This window comes from Haplochromis burtoni, unplaced genomic scaffold (genome assembly GCF_018398535.1).
Source record: "Haplochromis burtoni strain Fernald_Lab_line unplaced genomic scaffold, NCSU_Asbu1 Contig_31, whole genome shotgun sequence".
Taxonomy (NCBI): domain Eukaryota; kingdom Metazoa; phylum Chordata; class Actinopteri; order Cichliformes; family Cichlidae; genus Haplochromis; species Haplochromis burtoni.
The window spans coordinates 1,954,497-1,975,897 of NW_024582392.1; the positions used below are offsets into that span (position 1 = coordinate 1,954,497).

At 41.1% G+C, this 21,401-nt stretch overlaps 2 protein-coding genes and 1 long non-coding RNA gene across 9 annotated transcripts in view; 1 reads left to right on the top strand and 2 right to left on the bottom strand.

The window, feature by feature from the left end:
- Positions 1–66: 66 nt before the first annotated feature.
- Positions 67–10,786, bottom strand: hipk1a (homeodomain interacting protein kinase 1a). 3 transcript variants are annotated; one of them, XM_005918857.3, is made up of 16 exons: positions 10,272–10,786; positions 8,407–9,143; positions 7,213–7,586; positions 7,004–7,127; positions 6,730–6,849; positions 6,562–6,648; positions 5,479–5,660; positions 5,219–5,369; positions 4,654–4,858; positions 4,439–4,557; positions 3,030–3,178; positions 2,776–2,928; positions 2,514–2,681; positions 2,199–2,392; positions 1,787–1,917; positions 67–1,672 (listed from the first exon to the last, which is right to left on the bottom strand). In XM_005918857.3, exons 2-16 carry the CDS (start codon positions 9,139–9,141, stop codon positions 1,244–1,246), a joined length of 3,321 nt encoding a protein of 1,106 aa, XP_005918919.1. In that variant the 5' UTR covers positions 9,142–9,143; positions 10,272–10,786; the 3' UTR covers positions 67–1,243. The 3 variants fall into 3 exon arrangements, with proteins under 3 accessions (XP_005918919.1, XP_042075248.1, XP_005918918.1); XM_042219314.1 differs by having other exon boundaries at positions 3,030–3,181; positions 10,458–10,785; XM_005918856.3 differs by having other exon boundaries at positions 3,030–3,181; positions 10,272–10,782.
- LOC102310412 overlaps positions 9,745–21,401 on the top strand; it is a 49,122-nt gene continuing 37,465 nt past the window's right edge. Inside the window, exons 1-2 of the long non-coding RNA XR_001336171.2 lie at positions 9,745–9,827; positions 11,530–11,612. This is a non-coding gene — a long non-coding RNA (uncharacterized LOC102310412). The remainder of the gene's footprint in view (positions 9,828–11,529; positions 11,613–21,401) is intronic.
- acap3a (ArfGAP with coiled-coil, ankyrin repeat and PH domains 3a) overlaps positions 12,548–21,401 on the bottom strand; it is a 70,874-nt gene continuing 62,020 nt past the window's right edge. The window contains exons 17-25 of one of the 5 annotated variants that reach the window (XM_042219315.1): positions 21,110–21,204; positions 20,798–21,015; positions 20,611–20,697; positions 20,346–20,438; positions 20,035–20,261; positions 19,809–19,918; positions 19,232–19,342; positions 19,080–19,141; positions 12,548–13,361 (exon numbers count right to left, since the gene is read on the bottom strand). In XM_042219315.1, the coding sequence (XP_042075249.1) occupies positions 13,255–13,361; positions 19,080–19,141; positions 19,232–19,342; positions 19,809–19,918; positions 20,035–20,261; positions 20,346–20,438; positions 20,611–20,697; positions 20,798–21,015; positions 21,110–21,204 (1,110 nt within the window). In that variant the 3' untranslated portion in view covers positions 12,548–13,254. Of the gene's footprint in view, positions 13,362–18,986; positions 19,142–19,231; positions 19,343–19,808; positions 19,919–20,034; positions 20,262–20,345; positions 20,448–20,610; positions 20,701–20,797; positions 21,016–21,109; positions 21,205–21,401 lie in introns of all 5 variants that reach the window. The other 4 variants (XM_014332552.2, XM_005918854.2, XM_005918853.2 and 1 more) reach the window with 4 other exon arrangements.

Consider the following 21,401-nt stretch of genomic DNA (forward strand, 5'->3'; position numbering starts at 1 on the left):
CTTCTGTGCACTGTTGTATGTAATGTGTGAAAGTATCGTGTTTTTAAAGCACACCTGAGGCTCGTATCCTGTTTTAATAAGGTTTTTATTGCGTATATACGGGTTAAGGTTCATTGTGTGTTCTATGTAATGTAGCACTTCACAACACAGCAGGATTGGAAGAACAACCATCATTTCACCAAACCAATGATTTGCTTAGAAGCAGTGACATACTGAACATCAATTAATTCTTTTTTTTTTTTATATAAATTGTCCTTGTCAGATTTGATTATTCACTATTAAAAATGCAGCACTGTGAATTTTTTAATCTAAATGGCTTCAGCTTCTACGTATGCCATACCCAATTTCATTTTATGTGCACGCTTTACTCCACAGACATCACTTCACAAGACAAGAACTTGTACATTTTCCCAGTATTATTAATGTGTTTGCCGTACAAATTAAACATTACTAATCTGTCTACAAACCAGCGCGGCTGCAGATTACAAACCTCCCCTGAATGCTACTCCATGTCAGACACATGCAACCTTAACATTAAACTAAAAAACAGACGAAAAGAAAGTCTCCTCTGAAACACCTACTCTATGCAGAAATGCATCATTCAGTATACCAAACATACAAATATAGTCAAGTTAATGGCCAGTACTCAAACAATAAAAACACACAAACACATCATTATACAGTACAGTACGCTGCTTAGTCTCCATTAGCTTTTGTAATATAGTACAGATAAAACACACACATACATACAGTACATTCATAAATAAAACATAAAACACAGCAAGGTAACTTATCACAATGCGCAGACTTTTAAATTAAAAGAAAATGGTATAATTAAGTGAGGCATTTGTTTATATGTAAATGTGTCATTTAACCCATTATTTGATGAATGTGATGATTATTAATATAGCAGCATAACAGCAGAGTTCCACACAGCTTTCGTAAAATCAAAGTATTAGGTTGATATGTGACAAATAAATTACAGTCTGTAAGTAAATTTAGCTTTATCTTCTGCTTGTGTGCTCACAGCACGCTAACCTGTGACATATGATGCAAAGAAACCTCAAAGGTAGAGAATATTAAAGTAAAACTTGACAACGATTAAAATAGTAACACACTCTGGGCGGCAAAAAACAGTTGAGTTGAAGAAGAAGAAAAATAATAAAAAGAGTCCGATCACAGTCGCCTGTGATGAGCTTGTGCTCGTCTCTAGTCGCGGTCTAAGTTTGGTCTTCATCAGTGTTCACAGGTAGGGATATTGGTTGAGTTTTCGCTGGTAAGCGGCACCGGAGCGTTGGAAAGGCTGTGCTGCCAGCTGTTGCTGCTGCTGCTGCTGCTGCTGCTGTTGATGGTTGTTGCCGTACTGTCCTGGAGCAGACCCCCCGAGGGCTAAGCTGCTGTTCTTCTGAAGCAGAGCCAAAGAGGAGTAAGCCCCGCTTGCCCTGCCATGGCGGGATGTACTGCCCTGCATCTGGTCTACAGCCTGAGACACTGAGGCCAAGGCGGCAGAGGCCGGGTAGGCATACAGATTTGGCGTCGAGCCAAAGAGGGTGTTTTCGTGGAGCCGGTAGGACGAGTGGGAGGAGACGGGAGGGGGATATGTGGGCTGCCTCCTCAGGGAGCTACTGCTTGCTGTTTGCTCGTGAGAAGATGGCATCACAGACTGCTGCAGCTGAAATGAAAGACAAGAATGGCTTGTGAAGTGCAGAGTCAGTCTACAATACCTTTGGCCAGAGAATGCTAAGTAACGCCGTGCACAGAACATCATGCTGTTGAAAGCCGTTACCTGACTCAGATTCAGAGGCTGAGATCTGCTGGACGCAGCCCGCTGATTGCGCTCGGTTGTGGAATCTCCTGACCGACCAGACGCTTGTGTGGATGCCTTTTTGGACTTTACTGAGCCGCTTGTAGCTTGATCTAAAAAAAAAAAAAAAAAAAAAAAAAAAGACAGCCAAGTGTTAGCACTCAGAAGATCAGAAAAATCAATAAAACATAATTTTTTTCTTTTTAAACTGCTGTTGAATAATCCAGTTTTGCATCTGCAGTAGCTCAATCCTTTATGTGCTGCCTTTTAATAGGATGGTTCGTGTACACATAGGCATGTCAACTCTAAATGTTTTTCAACCCCAAAACCAAAGAAGAATGTTGCACACAGTTTTCAAATTAAATGAGCCCCTCTGTTTGAACCGGTTTTGGACCTGAAGCTGCTGGAGCCTTGTGGGTTGTGCTTTCTCCAGGCTGGCTTTTAACTGAGGGCATGATGACTGCTAGAGACTTTGTAGGCTGAGAGGAGGTTTTGGGGCTCAGGGGGCTGCTGGTAGAGGAGTCTGAGTCATGGGAGTCGTGCACAGTCACACAGCTGATCACATTGGTTCTCTGACTTGTTCCAGAGCTGCGGGAGAAAAGAAGAAGAGTAAAAGGTTTTAAAAATAACATTTTTATTAGACACTACTAAAAGTTGGGGAAAAGAAAGCAGTGCAACATAAGGTGACCAGATTGAAAACGAGGCTCACCAGGCAGCAGGAAACTTTGTATCATCCTCATCTTCAGAGTCGCTGTGAATGGTGATGATGCTGACGGCAGGGCTTGGTGTGTCAGAGATAACAATGGGCTGAGACTGGTCACCGGCAAAGGAAGTGCTGTTGACCACATTGGTGGCTGATTGTACTGAGGACACCGGCCTGGAGGAGAGAATAAGCAGCACACTGACTGTCTTAAATCAAATATAAACATATGCGAACAATAAGGTGAGAAATGAAAAGATCAACAGGATACCTGGGTCTGCTCTCAGCGTGTCGAGCCTTTGATCTCTTGCCCTGTTGGGATCTCGAGTGAGCGGCCCCTGAGCTGTGGTTTTGGGTCCCAGTATGACGGCCAGCACCAGAGTCGTGCTGGTTAACGCTATCGTATTGGCTGCCATGGCGACCCCTACAAAGCAGAGATATCGCTTCAGTACAAGTAAGCAGTTACACTTGTGAGAGATGCTGTTCCATTTTAACTCAAAAATGAGCACCATCAGAATAAACTACCTCCAGCCTGAAGTCTGCTGACTGTCGGAGATGTGGGCTCCCATGGGTGGCTCTGGCACCACAGCCTGCCCCGGGTTGTGAATGGACATGCCAGGCATCTGTTGCCATGTGGAGGGGATTAGAATCTGCTGTGTTCCCGCTGGCCAGCCCTGCTGTGTGAGCACATGTACACAAGCATGCTGAAAAACTGTAAGAAACAGGTGTTAAGTGCAAAACAGAAATCTGAGAGAAGACTCAGTGAGCACATGCCTCTATCACTATGCCAGCTGAATAAAAGGCAGCATGGGTTCAGCTTACGTATTGTTTTCAGATTTATTGCTGTGTGTAGAGAGATGTATTTTTAACTGCTAAAAAGGAAAGAGAAGTGATTTAACAGCTTAAAAAGAAAACATTTCACATGGATTATGATGCCAAGCATTTATGCCACATGAATCTGGGCCAAGCAAACGCTTTCTTTGTAACAACAATAATCACCAAAGCTTAGACACAGACGTGCACTGCTGTCTTCCACAAGGTGGCACCAAAGGTTTGCTGTATAAGTACGCTAGTAGGCTAATAGGTTAGTAATAAAGAGTCACAATTGTGTTTCCCACAATTATGTAGGAAAGAAGAAAAAACGGAAAAGAACTTGTCCCCTTGGACTGAAAATGTATGTCATCAAAGATTTCTTAAGCAAGACAGGAGGACCTGACTGGACACAGGCTTAAGCCAAAGGACCACTTGAGCCCCTTTTCCATTAGTACCTACTCGGATCGACTTGCCACGGTGAGCCATGCTTTTCAGGGTTTTCCATTTAGTCATAGTACCTGGTACCAGGTTCTAAAATAGTACCTGTTCAGCCGCGGTTCCAAGCAATCTGAGCATATACTAAAAGGTGACGTTGTCAGACTGCATGCCACCAATTGGTTGGTCAGTGACGTCACTCAATCATGAGAGCATCTCATTTACGAAAATCTAAACTGCCATTTTTGAAACCTGGCAATGCTACAAAAACAACACCGTGGTCCCACAGACCGAGCAGCTGGAATATCATTGCTTCAAAGTCCACCTTTGTTGTAGGGTTTTGTGTTGCATACTAATTACACCAAGGATGCTCGGATACATTGCTATAACAACAACCACGCACATTAGCTAGTACTTGATTGTAATGGAAAACCAGTCGATCCGAGTCGAGTCTTGGCATGGCAATCCAAGTGGGTAATGGAAAAGGGGCTTTAAAGATTGATAACATTAAATGATCTGTAATGCAGCATTTTCTGTAAGAAAACTGTAGGCATTTCATTTAAACGTTTTAAGTACAGCTGTCAAATTTAGCAATATTTCCTTCTTAAATCATAAAAAAGTAGTTGTAAATGTAAATGTAACATGAGTAACACATACTAGTAATTTAAGCATTTATAGGATCCTACCTGTGCCAGCATGCTGGGCTGGATGTGAAGAGACTGGGAGGACTGGTTCTGAGGGACTAAGGGTACTGAGTTTTCCATTCTCACTGGGTAAGCAGATGGCTTGTTGGAGGTTTGAAGACCTGCACGAATGTCAGATATGAAGAACTGGTCACAAAATATAGGTGGAAAAAGAGAGAAAACATAACTTTTTGTTTAAACTGTCCCATCATTTTTACCCTGGATGGTTGGTGGGCAAACAATAAGTGTCTGTTGGAAGGGCTCGGTCTGGGTGCAGAGCTGGGTGGGTCTGGTTTGCAGAGGAACTCCCTGCTGGGTTAGACCAGGGATGTTGATGGTGGCCTGCTGGTAGAGGCCAGGCTGATAGTTCAGCAGTGGGACATTACTACTGAGAGACAGGGACTGGCCTCCTGTAGAGGTCATCTGGAAGACACGACAAAAATTTTTTTAAAATTAATACCTAAAAAGATGAATTGAGATTTTTACATTTTTGTATGAGAGTTGCATTTACAAGCATACAATGTCAAAGTCTTCAAGTGCCTAAAGCCAGGCTATGAATCAGAAATGGAAAAGTTTCTTTGGTGCATTCCTACATCTAGTACTTGTAAATAAGTTGTTTTTAAATGTCTCGCCGTTTGAAATGAAAGAGTCTGTACATAGAAGTGTACAAGCTAATAAATTAGCATTGTTCTACAAAATAACCAATTACATCTTCAACAGAAATTATGAATATAATCTTAAGATCAAACTGTTCCTGAGGCAGTTTAGAGAGGATCTTCTCACTTGATTGTGCTGATTAAGTTGGCTACTGAATGTGACGGTGAGGTTTGTTGCTGCACTCGGGGTGTTGTTGCTTGCAAACATATTTTTTCCGTTCTCAAAGGCGCTGCATCGGCGTTTACATATATCCATATTTTGGAAGCAGGACTTCACGCTGTGGAATAAAAGAAAATACATATAAATATATACATTTAAATCAGACAGAAGCTAAACAACAGTCATCACAATCTGTAGCTTCATTTCTTTATCCACGCAGGTCTTACTGTGAGCTGTGCGGGAAGTGCAGCAGGTGGGTCATGGTAACAAATGGGTGGTTCAGCGTCTTCATAGGTGTGATCCTTTTGTCAGCGTCGAGTGTCAGCATCTTCTTCAGCAGGTCTATAAACTCCCGTCTGTCAGCCTTCTCTGCCAGGATGTCTGTGCCCTCCAGGTTTGTCATGTTCACCTGCATGAAGTCACGGCCCATGTGACATGTTCACAGCACAAAAAAGTACCTCCTTTCAACTTTTACTAATTATTTTGTCCCTGGCCTACATGGAAAACATGAGCCTGGTTCTTTACACCATGCTCCTTTAATATGCATAGCAGAACCTCTAGTAAGAAATACCAGATTATTCCCAAGGTTGTTATTTAAGTAAAAGGGAAAATATAATGCTTGTCACATTGTTGCTCATCCTGTGCATCATTTTGTTTCCCTGCTTAAATGATTCAGTGTAGCTCCTGCCTTTCCTAAGCTTTTGCTGACTGAAAACAAATTAATTGATCATATTACAGGTATCAACACAACAACAGCTATAACAGCAGGTTATGACGTGAAATGGTGTTAATGTTTGTTGGATTGTGTACTGCTATGAACTGTGTGACAGGAAGGTCCAGTGTATCCTCTGCTAAACAAGGTAATCCAAAGAAGCATTAAAGCAAGCAAAACTCAATCAGGAGAAGAAAAAGTACACGTCACAGGGGCAACTTGAACTCCTGACCACTCGCTCTGAGATCTATTTCTTATCCTATTACACATTAACACACTTAGATCACAGTTACCAAATTAGCTAAAGTCAAATGTCGGTCTATTTAACAAAACTACAACAAAAAACATACATATGCATTTCATTTCTTTGTTGCAATGATGCAGTTGCTGCAGTTTTTTGCTTTGTTGATACGGTCTGACTGGGGCTTTAGCTGGAAACACTGTTGTTGTCTAAAATCTAGGGTATAGTTTTTGCCATCATGCCATTTTGGCTGCTGTTTGGGCCATGTTTGTGAGGGTCCTACTTTGCCCCAAAGAGGGAGCAACACTTAAAATATCTGCTTACAGCAGCTGTCTCTTAGACAGGATAACTCCTCACCTGCATCATGTCATCCAGACAGTTGAAGATGTATTTTCTTGCCTCCTTCGACTTGATGCCCATCTCTGCCTCGTGCTCTGCAGGTGTCTGCAGAAAAAGGAACCACAGCAACACTTCAGTACATGAAGTGTTTTTTCTCGTTTGGGGACTCATATCTGTGTCACCTACTTTGAGCCTCCACAGCGGGTAGCTCGAGTCAGGGCCTCGGTTGAAAAAGCGGCTGGTCTTGGTTCCTGCACTAAGGAGGTACTCTGCTGGAAGACCCTGGGTCTGAGAAATGTAGCGAATCTGAGAGAAAACAATGAAAAATAAGTATAAAATAGTGGTTAAATGATGGTTAAAATTAAAGGCACTGCCTCTTTGGTTGACAGCTGTCCCAAGACAGGCAGCTGTGTCTGATTTTTATGTAAATGTCAGTGTGTATAAGGGTGCTGCAGATGACCTGGTCATACTCTGAGGCACCGGGATAAAGGGGCCATCCCAAGAACAGCTCAGCAATGACACATCCCAAAGACCACATATCGATGGCTTCACAGAAAGGAAGGCCCAGGATAATCTCTGGAGCTCTGTAGGCCCATCAAAGCCAATAAATGTGAAGATCACAGCAAGTAATTCACAAGATATTTCATAGCTCTAGGCAAAAATGCTCACCTGTAATATCGAGACTGCAGGTAAGTTGAGCATACAGCTTTGGAAACATGGCTCGCCGAGCCGAAATCAATGACCTTCACCCTGTATGGCTGCCTCAGAGGGTCTACCAGCATGATGTTTTCAGGCTTCAGGTCGGCATGGATCAGCCCCAGGCTCTTCAGCTTCATTAGCGCGGTGGCGACCTGCTGCAGGATTGGCCGGATGCACTTGAGCATCAGAGGGCTGAACTTGCTGTGCTTCAGAAAGTCGTAAAGGTTCTGCTCCAGCATCTCAAACACAAGGCACGTGTGATTCTTGTGCTGGAAACACTCGTACGAGCGGACAAAGTTGAACTCATCGGCATTTTCCGTGCTCAGCCTGCTGAGGATACTCACCTGCAAGTAGGAGGAAGATGATATTATGTGGTAATAAACAGAAAAATGAATGCGAAAGTAACATCTTCCTTAACAGGCCAAAACATGAAGGTTCACAGAATTTATCTTCGGTACCATCCAGTACTCAAAATCACATATCAGCCCTATGGCAGAAACAACACAGAGGATCAGAGAAGTCAGTAGGATTCATCCTCCAATTAAAAAATATAAAACAAAACCTGTACAAAATTCTGCGGCAATCAAATAGATTAGATATTTCAGTCAGCGGCCAAAGTTCAGGTTATTGTATCTGTTCCCGTAGCTGGATGTTGGCTGATCTCAACCATAACTGCCAACCATGCAGCCAGACCACTAACACTGCTTACAATATAAAGCAAATAAAAGAAACCTGCTTTTGGCTGCTCCCATTTGCACAAGGGATCACCACAGCAGGTAGCCATGCTCATTTGATTTGGCAGATTTTCATGCCGGATGCTCTTCATATTGTGTTATATTGTGAGCACAAGCGTCTCTATGGAGGTCTACGTGCCTGACAACTGCACAGGAAATATGACAGCTGTCCATGTCTACAATCTAGTATAATCCCTGCCATATATCAGTGCTTCAATTTGCTGTAGTCTAGTCCTGAGGTAACTATTGATGTCTTATTAAAAACAAGGTGGAGACTGACATGGTCAAACAAGCTGAAAACAGGCCAAAAGCACAAGTAGGATTGCATTTATGATGTCCCATACATGCACCGCCATTCCCAATTTTCATATTATATGAAATTATATGCTAATAAAGGCTCCTTTCATCAATTTTAACAATATGTACTCACCTCAATTTGCCCTTGCCGAGCATAAGAGGGATGATTCTTCAAGATTTTAATGGCCACTATCTCATTTGTGCCCCGCTTCCAGCATTTAGCCACCTGACCGAAGGTGCCGCGTCCCAGAAACTCGAGCACCTCGTAACTGTTGGACATGGAGCACAGGATCTCGTGCTGCACCAGCTGATAGTCGCCCTCGCTGTGGGAGTTGCTGCTCTTGGTGGTGGAGGTGGAGTGTGCTATGGACTGAGCAGTGGTGGTTCCCCCGCCACCGCCACCATTGCGGTTTGAGACCACGGGGGCGGAGAGCTCCTCCAGTATCTGCACGCTGTCGCTGCTGTCCACCTCCTCACTCTTCCTCTTCAGGCTGTACTGCTTGTGGTAGAGGTCGGACGGCTGGGAGGAGGACTCTGCATCCTTGATTCGCCGGCTGGAGGAGGAAGATGAAGAGGAGGATGAAGGAGGCCCGCAAAGGCTGCCCGTGCTGTCTGCCGCCCGCACCACCGTCTGCTCCCTTGAGCCGGCCGTTGGCGGGTGGACCTGGTTGGAAGTGTACACTTGGTTAAAGTTGGAGCCAGAGGTTGAGGGTGCAGCTCCCTGGGTAGGGCTCTGCTGGTAGTAACCATTGTCTCCCAGCTGGCTTGATGCATCCCAGGAGGGGTTCTCCACTTTAAGTCTCTTTGAGCGAGAGTAGGCACTGGAGGACACAGAGGGGGAGGAGAACACCTGGAGCTGCGACGCCATGTCTGTGGAGGAGCAGGAAGTGGGTTAGTTTTGTTTTAGAGCCTCTATTTATATTTGTGTGTGTGTTCTTGTATGTTACTCATTTATTTATGTTTAATTATGTGTAAACAGACAGAAGCAGTTAACTGTTTTTATCCTCAAGTTTGGAGCTGCAATAACCAATCAATTAAAGAATTATCTGATTAGTGCCAAACATCAAAGGTGATCAGTGGTACTATTTACGCTTGACTTTTGACCTACTTTACATCCCATTTCCTTTATATTTTCCTCTTCTGGAGTACTTGGCAGCAAAAATCATCCTGCAGGAGTAGACTTCACCTAAGCAGGAAAATGATTCTCATAAAGTCTACCTAAAATCAGGTCTTTTAAACCCCGTGACTTTTTTTCCCCCCCAATTTGTTTTCTATTAATTTCAACAAGTCATTGGGATGTTATTTATGATTAAAGTGGACGTATCAAACTAATTTCCGGCTCTGTATTTTTATTCTTGGATTGTAGCAGGGTAGCTATCCCTAATTCCTTAAGTCTGAAACAAGCCGATTTGATTCCCGTAAAGCAAATTTCTTCTGATTAGTGACCCCTCCCATAAAAGCAGGTGGGTGGAGCTTCCGGGCACACAACTAGAACTGTACTCTACAGATGAGCACACGTCACACAGAGCCAAGAGCAGGAAAAAAACTGTCATGGTGAGCGTTTACAGCAGAGTAGAGATTTTGACTCACAGGAATTACTGGTACTTTTTTGAAATTCAAATAATCCGATTAGACATGAGTTTCATCAGTTAAAGTTAATTGTGAGTGACATGTTGTTGGTAACTGTTAGATATTGGGGGTGGACATTTAAATCTCCAGAACTGAAACCCGTATTTGATTGGTTTAATGAAATAAAAGGACAAAAATGATCACATTTTCACAAGAGACCTGGACTGAGCTATATACTGTTTATTATTCAGATTTGTGATATTGCATTTATTAGCACAGAAAAGTGTGATTCCAGTGTTTTGACCCAATAGAAACTATCAAGCTGGGGCTACATCTAAAACCACTTGACTTAGACATCATTAACATGTGTTTCCGCTAACTGGCAGTAACTAACCCCAGCAGCATTTTCCCAAACCTGACTGACAGTACCTGTATTTGCTGACTCTGCACACCGTTGCCTGTGTGATATTAAGGCCTCGTCATCTTCTCACCGAGCAGCTCCGTGTGGTGCAGCAGCGGGTCGGCGGAGCTGCTCGCTGCCTGCTCGGAGCTGGAAGGATGAGAGCTAACCGAGCTAACAGCCAGCTAGCTTTTTCACGAATATCTGAGTCATACCTGACTCCGATCCGCTGTTTCACATCGCGCGACAAACCCGCATTACGCTTGTCGTTTCTCTCGAAATGTCAGATAACATCCCGATGAGCACCGTCTCCGGGACACAGCTCCATCATCACAGTCTGCTCGCTCCACTTCCTGTCCTGCCGACGTAACCGGCGGCGAGATGTGACGGACGTCAACGGCCACGTGCGTCTCCTGCAGTCAAAGATCGTGTATCTCCCAAGTGTATCTCTCTGCCTTATTTTCCTATCTTTATTAGACCGATCTGGTTCTCTTATAATTAACCCTGTGACTATATATGTATAACTACATTCGTGACATTTTCCCTGTAGTTTCTCTCTGAGTAGCACTGGTTGAACTGTCTGTCCTGGGACAACATGTCTATGTGGTGGAGCAGTCCAAGTACTTGACTGAAGACTAGTACAGAGGCTGTATACAAGAAGGAGATGAGCAGGCTCTGTTTACTAAGGAAGCCGAGATGCGTAATGTGTGCTGCAAAATGATTGAGAGTTTCTATCAGTCAGCTGTGGGGAGCAGAGTGTAGTTTTCTGTAGTTAGTTTGACTCTGTGATTGGCAGCAAATTGTGCATTTTTGAAGCTGTGATAGAGAGGTGGACACTGAACAAACTGTTGTCCATAGTCCGTAGTCCTGACCACCCTCTGTGCCACTTGTACCTTCTTCAGTACTGGTGGAGCCTCAAGGACCTTCTAAAAGGTGGTAGCACTAGGTTGTTAATGTTGTTATTAACAGTTATTTATATTGTATTATTATTATTATTATTATTATGACATGGAAACTAGTGAAAAATCATCAGATTAAGTGACTAATATACAGTATAAGTTTATAATTCTGTATGGAGGACCTGAGAAGCAACGTTCATGGCTGAAAAATTAGTCCTCCCGTGGTCGGCTGAGGCTGGCTCCAAAAGGAGTTAAATCCCCAAGTTCACAATATTAAGAAAACCGTCAGTATACACTGGATCATGATAAAGATTATTATTATTGTTATCATTATTATATTGATGTGATTTACATTTAAATGTAAGGGTGTGGCTGCTTTCATTGACAGCTTCAGCCAACAGCTGCCAGAGAGGCCTCACCTCAGCTGAAGTCACTTAACTTGACCCCTTGACTGTCCACATGTCTCTTTTGGTGAGTGAAATTGTAGAAGTTTATATCTGTCAGATGCACTCAATACAGTTTGAAAATGCAGACGGCTAACTTTGCACTGCACTTTTTTTGTCTAAATATGGTCACTTCTGGTTCTAAAAGGAACAAACCCCACCTCCAAATGCAATGTCCAAAATCTGATAGATGATGCCACAGTGGCTACGCCCATCTTTTTTTAAACAGTTGATGGACAGTTACCATAGAAATAAAGCATTAAATTATGATTTTATTATTTTATCTTCTTAGACAGCATTTTTAAAACATTCCATTCGTTATTTATATATTTAAAAATGTACTTTTTTAACCCATGGAAATTTAATATTGTTTTTGTACACCTTTTAAAATTAAACAATTTAGAGATAGATTATCTTTCACCCATCTATCCATTAATTTCATTACTTACAAATATATTAAACAGAAAAATAATGTGTAATCAATTCATTTATAGAAACTGAATTACTGAATTCTATAGATAGACAGATATACATCTTTATATAGAGAGAAAGATGGAGTTGGATATAGAGGTGTGTGTGTGTGTGTGAGTGAGTGAGTGTGAGAGAGAGAGAGAGAGAGAGAGAGAGAGAGATCACATTTTGACCACTGGTACCTTATTATTTATTTATATTTTTTAAATTTAGACTTTTGTTCTCCTAATTAAAACTTGTGATAATGCTATTCTAGCTAAATATTCCATGGAAAGGTGGCTGTAAACACCATATTGACAAATAAACACAAATAAAGACTTATTGGGAAATTAGAAATTATTAGCAGACATATTGAATTTATAAACTGTGTAACTACAGTCAACTGAAATTGGGCTTCACTGTATATAGATTATTCCCTAATTAAAAAGATCAATTTGTCACACATTTCAACACAAGGAGGCGCTGTTGTCTCAGCGACAAGGAAAAACGGAGTGAGTCGAACAGACGATGTTTATTTCCATCCATCTCTCATCTTGCCTTTTCAGATATATTAGCATTTTTATGTCTGTCTCTACAGCTTGTTTACAGCATCAGAAGCACTGCGTTTTATAGTGGTACACCACAGTAGACAAAAATACATCACCAAGACTACACCAGCATAGTCGATGCAAAAACAAAGGAAAAAGAGAACATGTTTCAGATCAAAACTGCTTATCAAGATGATAATAACTAATGATATTAAATTTCTTATCCTTGAAATATAATAGGAGTACATGCATGCAGTACATATACAATCAAACATACTGGAAAGTATTGATGTAATGAATCAGCAAAGAAATGATGGTTCATACAAAACAAGTGCTCAACTAACAATGTATTTATACACATATATATTTGAGAGGAAAAGACCAGCAGATCCTCATAGAACAAAACCCTATCAAAATAAAAGTTGTAACTGAACTAAAATGCATTAATTTCTTCACTTTAATGAACTTTAAATGTGACTTTTATTTATTTATGCATTTTTTGTAGCTTTCTCTGTGGAATAAAACTGACTGTATAGTATACTGTGATGGCTGAATTTATTCAGCAGCATCAGGCTCCTTCTCAGGGTCACCTCTCATTGAAATCCAGCTGTGGTGAATGTTTGGAAAGCTGCATTTTTCAAGTATTTTCTCCCTCTCTCGACTCTTGAAGGACTACCTGAAGGAGTGTCGGAAGTGCAAACTCCTTCTTTTCAGCTTTTCTGGGTTGTGGGAAGCCATGTGCGAAAATTCTCGGAAGATGTCAAGGTACGTGGCGTCTCCTGATGAACAAAAAGAGAAAACACAACAGGAAATGACGATGAAAACCACAGCCCGAGACCCAAAGCTCTTTGAAGAGTCAAAACATCTTTCTAAATGAAAGTTAGGAAGGAAACAACAGAGGAGCCTTCTGAATGAAGGGCCGAGGCACCATGAAGCTTCCCCTCTTTCAACTTTCCAAATACTGAGCCTCTACTTTTCCTGTTGTCATGGTGACCGCTGAGCCCACCACCGCTACTACCACAACAAAAGCAACTCAAGTCTTTTGTGTCCGTGAGAGCTGCCAGGCTCAGAAAATTAAAAAGGGGATGAAAATTCCTGGTTTTCCCAGCTTGTTTCTGAGTGAGTCAGAGAGTTCAAGGCTCCTGGTATATATGGAGGTTTCCTTTCCTCTATAGACATTCCTTATTGAGCTGGTTTTCCTATCTGTGTTTGGCCTTTGCTCTCAGAATATTTTACAAATGTTTGTTCCCACAGTCTTAAGAGAATTGAGGCAGTAGAAAGGATTTTGTTGCCTCTTTTTCTTTTCCTCGAATAATGAACAGAAGGATTTTTTAGTAGTACCACTTTATTAGGTACAGCTGTTAAGTTGCTTGTTCATGCAACTATCTATTCAGCCAATCACCTGGCAGCAACTCGGTGCATTTAGGCATCTAAAACCGGTCAAGATGACTTGCTGAACTTCAAACTGAGCATCACAATGAGGAAGAAAGATAATTTAAGACAGCGGTCCCCAACCTTTTTTGCGCTACGGACCGGTTTATGTCCAAAAATATTTCACGGACCGGCCTTTAAGGTGTCGCAAATTAGTACAACAAAATAAAACCAGTACCGGTACCAAAACAAAGAAGTTTTATTCATAACACACGGGAAAAGACCCAGGGAAACAGAGTTAATGATAAAAACAATAAAAACCCTGAAAACCATATATTTCACACCCAAGCCCCAACTGTCGCGGCCCGGTACCAAACGACTCACGAACCAGTACCAGGACGGGATTTGGGGACCGCTGATTTAAGAGACTTTGAATGTGGCATGGTCTTAGTATTTCTTTGCTGACCTGTTGGGACTTTCCCAAACAGTTAGGCTATTTCTAGAGTTTACAGAGAATGGTCATAAAAAGAGAAAATATCGAGTTATCCATACTATTTGATTATTTTGCCTGCTGAATTAATACGTTTGCTCACTTACAAAGAAATAAACAGTCTCTCATTTTTATGGTCGTCTCATATTACTGAAGAGAAATTGAATATCAACCAAAAATCCACGAAATAAAAACCCCCCCCCCCCCCCCCCCCCAAAAAACCCCCAGCAACAAAGAGATCTTAAAAGCATGAATAAGAAACTGATTCTGTGGACTTAATGTCGCGACTTAATGAGTTGAGATCAGGAGTATCTGTTATTGATCGACTGTCTAATCAAATACTTAAATTATTCAATGATACACAATTCAGTTTATAACTTTTATATAATGTGTTGTTATTTTTATCTATCATACTGTTTAATGCACTAAACAGCCCACCCCCCACACCCAACACACACACACACACACACACACACACACACACACACACACACACACACACACACACGCCACTTCAAATATTAAATATATTAGTTATTTGCTATTTGCTTCATAGTTCTGCTTTGTGGTAAAGTTAGTAAAGCAAGTGAAAAGAAGAAATAAAGCACAGAAGAAAGAGAGAAGTTAGTGATTAGTCAGACCTTTTGTTTATTTTTTAGTATCATATTAGAAGACACAAAGAGGAAAACATAGGTAGAAGTTAGTGTTAACACACACAAGTACTGTAAATTCTGAGATGCACGTTTTTTTTTTGTTTTTCTTTTTACAATATTACAATATTCAAAGAAATTGTACAGAAAACAGTCAAGAGACAGGAAAAAAGAAGTACAGGAAAGTTAGAAATGGCCTGTTAGAAGTTAAAGTGTTAATAGTTTTTGCGTTTATATACACAACAGTCACTGTAGACACACTGAGCTGTACAACACCTAATCCTTCAATGGCTTAATGCTTTGTCGACGACATCATTCATCTTGTAAAAACTGAGACCTTTTGGAGAGTGTTTTGGTGGTGTTGACACCACATACTGCACAAAAAAGGAAAGGCTGAGAGACGGCATGTTTTCAAAGTGCGGAAATGAGCGAGCTACCCTTCCTGTCAATGTCATATCGTTTAAACAGTTTTACCTGGCAAATAAAAGAATGGGACTGTACAAAAATTATTAGGAAGGTTTGTGGAGTCAGAAAATAGTTGGCGGCAAAATAGTTTCTCCAACTAAATTTACTCAAAGGGGCTAAACCAGTAGCTGTAAGCATTGGCATATTACACTGTCTAAGCTTATCATAAGACTTTTTCTTTAGTGTCAATTACAAAATAACACCATTAGGCAGTAATGATGCTGAAATTCTTTCCAGTGGATAGCGTTTATATAAACTAATCTGGAAATCACAAACATCTCTACTATAATCATCTTTAGACAGTCCCAGATTGTTAAGATTCTCCATATAAAACTAAAATTGGTAAAAACATTTCTGCTCTCTAAAAGCTCTGCAAGCTTTCTTTGGTTTGAGCTAAACCCCAACAGTCTGAAGGGAGTCTGTCAGTATTTTTATGTAGGCTTTGGATAACACACTGTCGCTAACTGCAAGCTAGCAAGCGGATCAAACAAAAAGTGTTGAGCTGCCAGGTTCACTGTTCTTGTCACCCAGCCAACAGATGATTGCAGGAGAGGGTGTTCAGTCTGTTTGCATTAACTGATTTCTGCCATGGATGTCACCTCATGCACTGTTGTCGTGATTTGGTATTATATAATATGGATATTAACATTTTCCAACAATATTCAATGTTACATATTCACGTATACTGGGTACAGAACTTTAAAAATAAGCAACTGGGCTTCAGTGGACCTGGGCATCAGCCACCCATGCAATATAAACTAACAAACAATATAAGCCTAGGCGTGACACATCTGATTACCATAAACAAACATTTTAACATACAAATACTGTATATATAGTAACATAGTAGTTTAGAGTGACTTATCAAAAACCTTCCAGTGTAGTTTCTCCTAAAGAATAACTCCACCAACGAGTGATTTTTATATCATATTGGGAACATTAATATCGTTCTGTGTGGTTGTGGTGTTAATCCCCCCCCACCCAAAAAAAAAAAAATCTATATCCAGCTTAAAAAAATACCATCTGCCTTGCTGTTAAGCATAATACAAAAAAATACTGATTATCTGTACTGAAATAGTCATTGCACTATGGCTCTGAGAGTCCTGTCATATATTAAAAAAAATTAAAAGTGCATCATTTTGCGTTTAATGAAAAATAAAAGCTTTACTTAATCAATCTTTTAATCACTACGCAGAAATAATTCTCACATCATTTTCTCTCCATTACAGTTATTGCAGCTTCACAGTTTCCCCTCATGAAGTTATTTAAATAAAGAGTTCCTCCACTATTTTATTCTTTTATTAAATAATGGAGGTTAATTTTTGAAAAATTGATTCAGTTAAAAACAAGTAGGAAAGAGAAACTGGCTGAACCCCCCTGTGGCTGTTTTTTTTTTTTGTTTTTTTTGTTTTTTTAAATTATTACTGGTAAACAAACACATGCTGACTCCTGAAGGGTTTTTCCTCCTTTGGTTTCAATATTTATAAGATTTCTTTCATTTTAGTATATTTATAATTCAACCAATGTCCTACTACAGTGGCTCTTTACGCTATGCTAACTTTCAAAACATAGTTTTTCAGCATTTAAATAAAACTGCTGCCCCTAACAGCTATTTTGCTCCTGAACCATCTTCAGCTTGCTGGCTGACCTTAAAACTTTTATATCCATCAGCTTATTTGCATATGTGAGGCTGTGGATAGCATCCTGTGTACCATTTCACACTGTAGAGGTGCAAGTTTCTGGTTTGCTAATAAGATAAGAAGCTACCATATTAACGTCATAAGACCTGAACTCATCATGGCATGCATTTTTAATTTCTCTCTGCTATTTGGGCTGATTCGACCTGATGAATGTAAAAATAAAGAATTATCTTTTTACCTGATTTTGCTCTACAAGGGTCTGATATCCATATATGAGGACATTTGTTTTAAATTTTGATAGAACAGTGGCAGTATAATGTCTTTGTAAGTGCATATCAGGCCCTTGTAGAGCAAAATTTAGTATAGTTAGTTAGTAGTTTTTAGTCTAGACAACCCAAAATGTGATGTCCACATATGTGGACTGGACTGCAGGTCCAGGAGGTTAAAGTTATGGAAGTCTATGGAAGACATTGCTGTTGCTGTTGTACTTTCCTCACAACTTTATAGGCTCAAACTATAGTTTCAAGTAATACTGAGTAAAACTTGCATGCAGTTAATGTTGTACATGTTGGTCATTATTCAAACCATAAAACTCTATATATGACTTGTTGACTTGACCTTGAATTGGGAATAATACCATAATGGTATTAGAAACCAAACGTTTATAACAATTAGATTGTGCATACAACAAGCTTGGGTTTGACAAGCAGATCAGATTTTCAGCTTTAAGTAGATGGCGACCATGTTTTCAATCTGCATGTGTGGAATTATGGGATTTATAGCAGTAAGTGCTGTTTGGAGTTCAAGTCCATAAGATAAAGCACAAGTCTAATGATCTCCATTTGGTAAAGTTTGGTTTCTGTGTACAACTTGTGGGATTTACACATTGACAACTGGAGACATCATATGTAAGTTGTTATTCTTACAGTAGTACATCCTAGTTCACTTTGAGGACACATGCATAGTTAGTGGTCTGTTAGTTTAAAGGTCAGCATTCACACTGTGATCACAAAATTTACATGACCGGCACCCTCACTGATAAGTCTTAAGATTTCACACGTTTTGCTGTGCTGTGCTTTGTTTTAAACAACTTCTAAATTCCTGGGAAATCTTTAAAAGAAAGTATAGTGTGTAAAGTTAGCATATACCAAAGAGCCACGTGACAGACAAAGATACAGATATCATCATCACTTTGATCAACATCATCATTTTTCCATGGCACACATCTCTAATACAACACCTCCATGTGTCTTGGGTAGTTTTACCATGTCTACTAGAAAAACTAAAGAGGCTTTTACTTCAGGAACCAGACGTGTCTAAAACAGGGAATCCCACAAAATATACACCCCGACCACATGATGAAATGAAACCTAATACTTTTGAGTTCTTTGGTTCAGAGCTCCCTGTATCCTCTGAAACCCTCAAACAAAGTCCTAGATTGGTCCCAAATACTCTGCTGATGACATTATTTAAGGTCCACTCCCGGCATAATAATTACTAATAGATTTCTAACGTTTCCCTGGCAGTGATTTCTCTGCCACACCTGGCCAATTTATTTCTGTTTTTGGTCCAAACTGACATCGTTAAAAGTAGATTAGGAACACTGAGTTGCTGTTAGAACCTGAGAAGGGAGCGGCCGGCTGCTAGGTTTGCGGAGAGAAACATGACAGATGTAGAGAAGAAGAAAATTGGGTAGTAAAAAGTCTTTCAGACGAACATGAAGCCTAAGATCCCCAAACATGTGTCTTCATGCATCTGTTGGCACCCCCTACATTAGTTCAACCTGACCTGATTATTATGAAGCTGCTATATTGAGACAGATAAACTCCTGAATGCATTTCTTATACTGCTGCTCAGTTGGGCTGCTGATTGGGTATTGACCTGGCTGTCCAAAGGGTCCTTCTGACTCCCGCATCTCATCGTTCATCCGGGCAAGACGCAGCCTGAAGGAAAAAATGAGAAATCAAAAAGAGAATGTTAGTTATTTGAAAAACACTTAATGGACTCTATAGTGCGTAAGTAAAACAACATACAGCGTGACTATATCTGCGTTGGCTTGCTGCACAGCTATACTCAGCGGATCCTGGCCATCTTCGTCACCATCGTTCTGTGTAGCTCCTCGTTTGAGGAATAAACACACCTGCCTGGAAAGACAAAAGAAAACAAGATAAATTATAACCAGACCTCAATGGTAATCATTTTTTAAAATATTTCATCCACAAGTTAGGTCACGTTTCTTTTACACTGGATGTATCTGTAAAAGTAAGGAAGGTTTAGTCTGTTTCCTTGTTGCAACCGGGGCCCACACAAAAACTAACCAAGGGCCGTGCTTTGAGAAGCCTGGCACTATTGGAGTGAAAATATGATTTATAGCCACTTTCAGTCAAACAATGGTTTTCCCGGGAGAACAACAAGCCTGAACTTCTCATAAAAGGAAAAGTCAATTCTTTTAAATCACTCATGCATGCCTTTTAAATAGGTTTCCTGCACGAGGCTCATTGTCCTGGACAAGCTTAGCATCACTCCAACAAAGCTCGCTTTACTAAACTGTAAACCATGTGTGAAGTGGTTAGAAATGCAGCGGGGAGAGTAAAACTCCTCATGACTCACCCCGTGTGTCCCAGATACGTGGCATGATGCAGGGGCCCCCTCCCTCTCGCGTCACTTTGGTTGACGTCAGCAGCGTTCTGGAGCAGAAACTCACAGGCAATCAATGAACCCTAAAATAAAGCAGAAGTGAAAAGATGTTTACATTGGATTATGTCATAATCAGATTTTTTGTCTAATGAAAGACCGATGTGAGAAGTTTCCAGACCTCTTCGGTCGATTCACTCACCCCGATCACAGCCTGTATGAGGGGCGTTTTTCCTTCGTCTTCCTCATTTACTAAATTGACATCAGCTCCATGAGCTAGCGCTGCAGCCATGACGGGGAGGTTACGAGCTTTCGAGGCTTTATAGAGCAGGGCTCCGGGATGAAGATCCCTTAGGTCCTCCAGGTCTGACGTCTCTGGCTCGGCCTCCAGCTCAGCCTCTCCGCTCGAGTCCTCGGACACCTCACACTCTGAGGACAGCGTAACATAACTCAGCAACAGCAACCGCATACAGACATAAAAGCAGCTCGTTACAGTTCATCCCCTGGACTCACCCTCCTCTGTGACGCTGTCCACTACTGAGCCAAACACCAGGATGTCTGTGCTGCCGTCTGTACTGCCTCCCAACCCGCTGTCGCTGCTCAGACCTGCCGGACCGGGAGGCGCCACAACATGGACACATTAGTCACAGCTGTCTCTTTCAGAGCAATTAGTGTCATTTTAATGGTGCAATAGTGAACACACAATCCAAGCTCTATATTCCCATGCTTTAAAATGTGTGGTACAAAGGTGTGAGTGTCACAGTAGGGAGTTGCTTACTTCGAGGCCCAGATCCCGTATCAAAGTAGGAGAAGAGGGAGTCCAGCTCATCGGGACAGAACAGAGATTCTCGTCTGAACTTAGCAGCTGCTATGAGATGAACAGAAAGAAACTTTTTAAATGGTGTCTAATTTGTATGAAAAACACTGGAAAACTACATCGCTAAGCTGCATTTCACCTGACATACCTGAGGAGAAGGTGGAGGGGGAGGTGTTTCCAGGCTCCTGTCGGTATCTCCGCCGTGTTTTGGGCACCGTCGTAGCGCTGTTGTGTCTTCGGCATTTCTTCACACTCCACCGCCGCTCCGACTTCCTCTCCCCGTTGATGAGTATCTCAGTGGAGCGCAGCTTCTTCAAGAATTTCTTCTCTACATATTTTGCCTTAATCCAGGCCTCTTTTTCTTGCCTGAGCAAAACCACATGACATACGACTTTTGATGTTAGTGCCTCAAAGGTCACATGTTTATAGATCAGATTAGCTGCGCTTCATCAGTTCTCACCTTGAGCTGGATGGTAATGGTTTCTTAAGACCTTTTTCTTGGCAGGAGCCTTCATAGATGTGGTTGATGACGCTGTTTCCGAGTTCACACATCAACTACGAGGAAATATGACAATGATTAGGAACTTAAAGTAATAGTTTGATAGTTTAGGAATTATATTGGGCTTTTTGCTAAAGGTTAGCTGAGATAACCCAGATCACTCCCTTGTCTTTTTGTAAAATATAAATGCTTGCTAGCTTAGCATAAAAACTAAAAAGGGAAACTGCTAGTTTATCTAAGCTAAACAAACTCA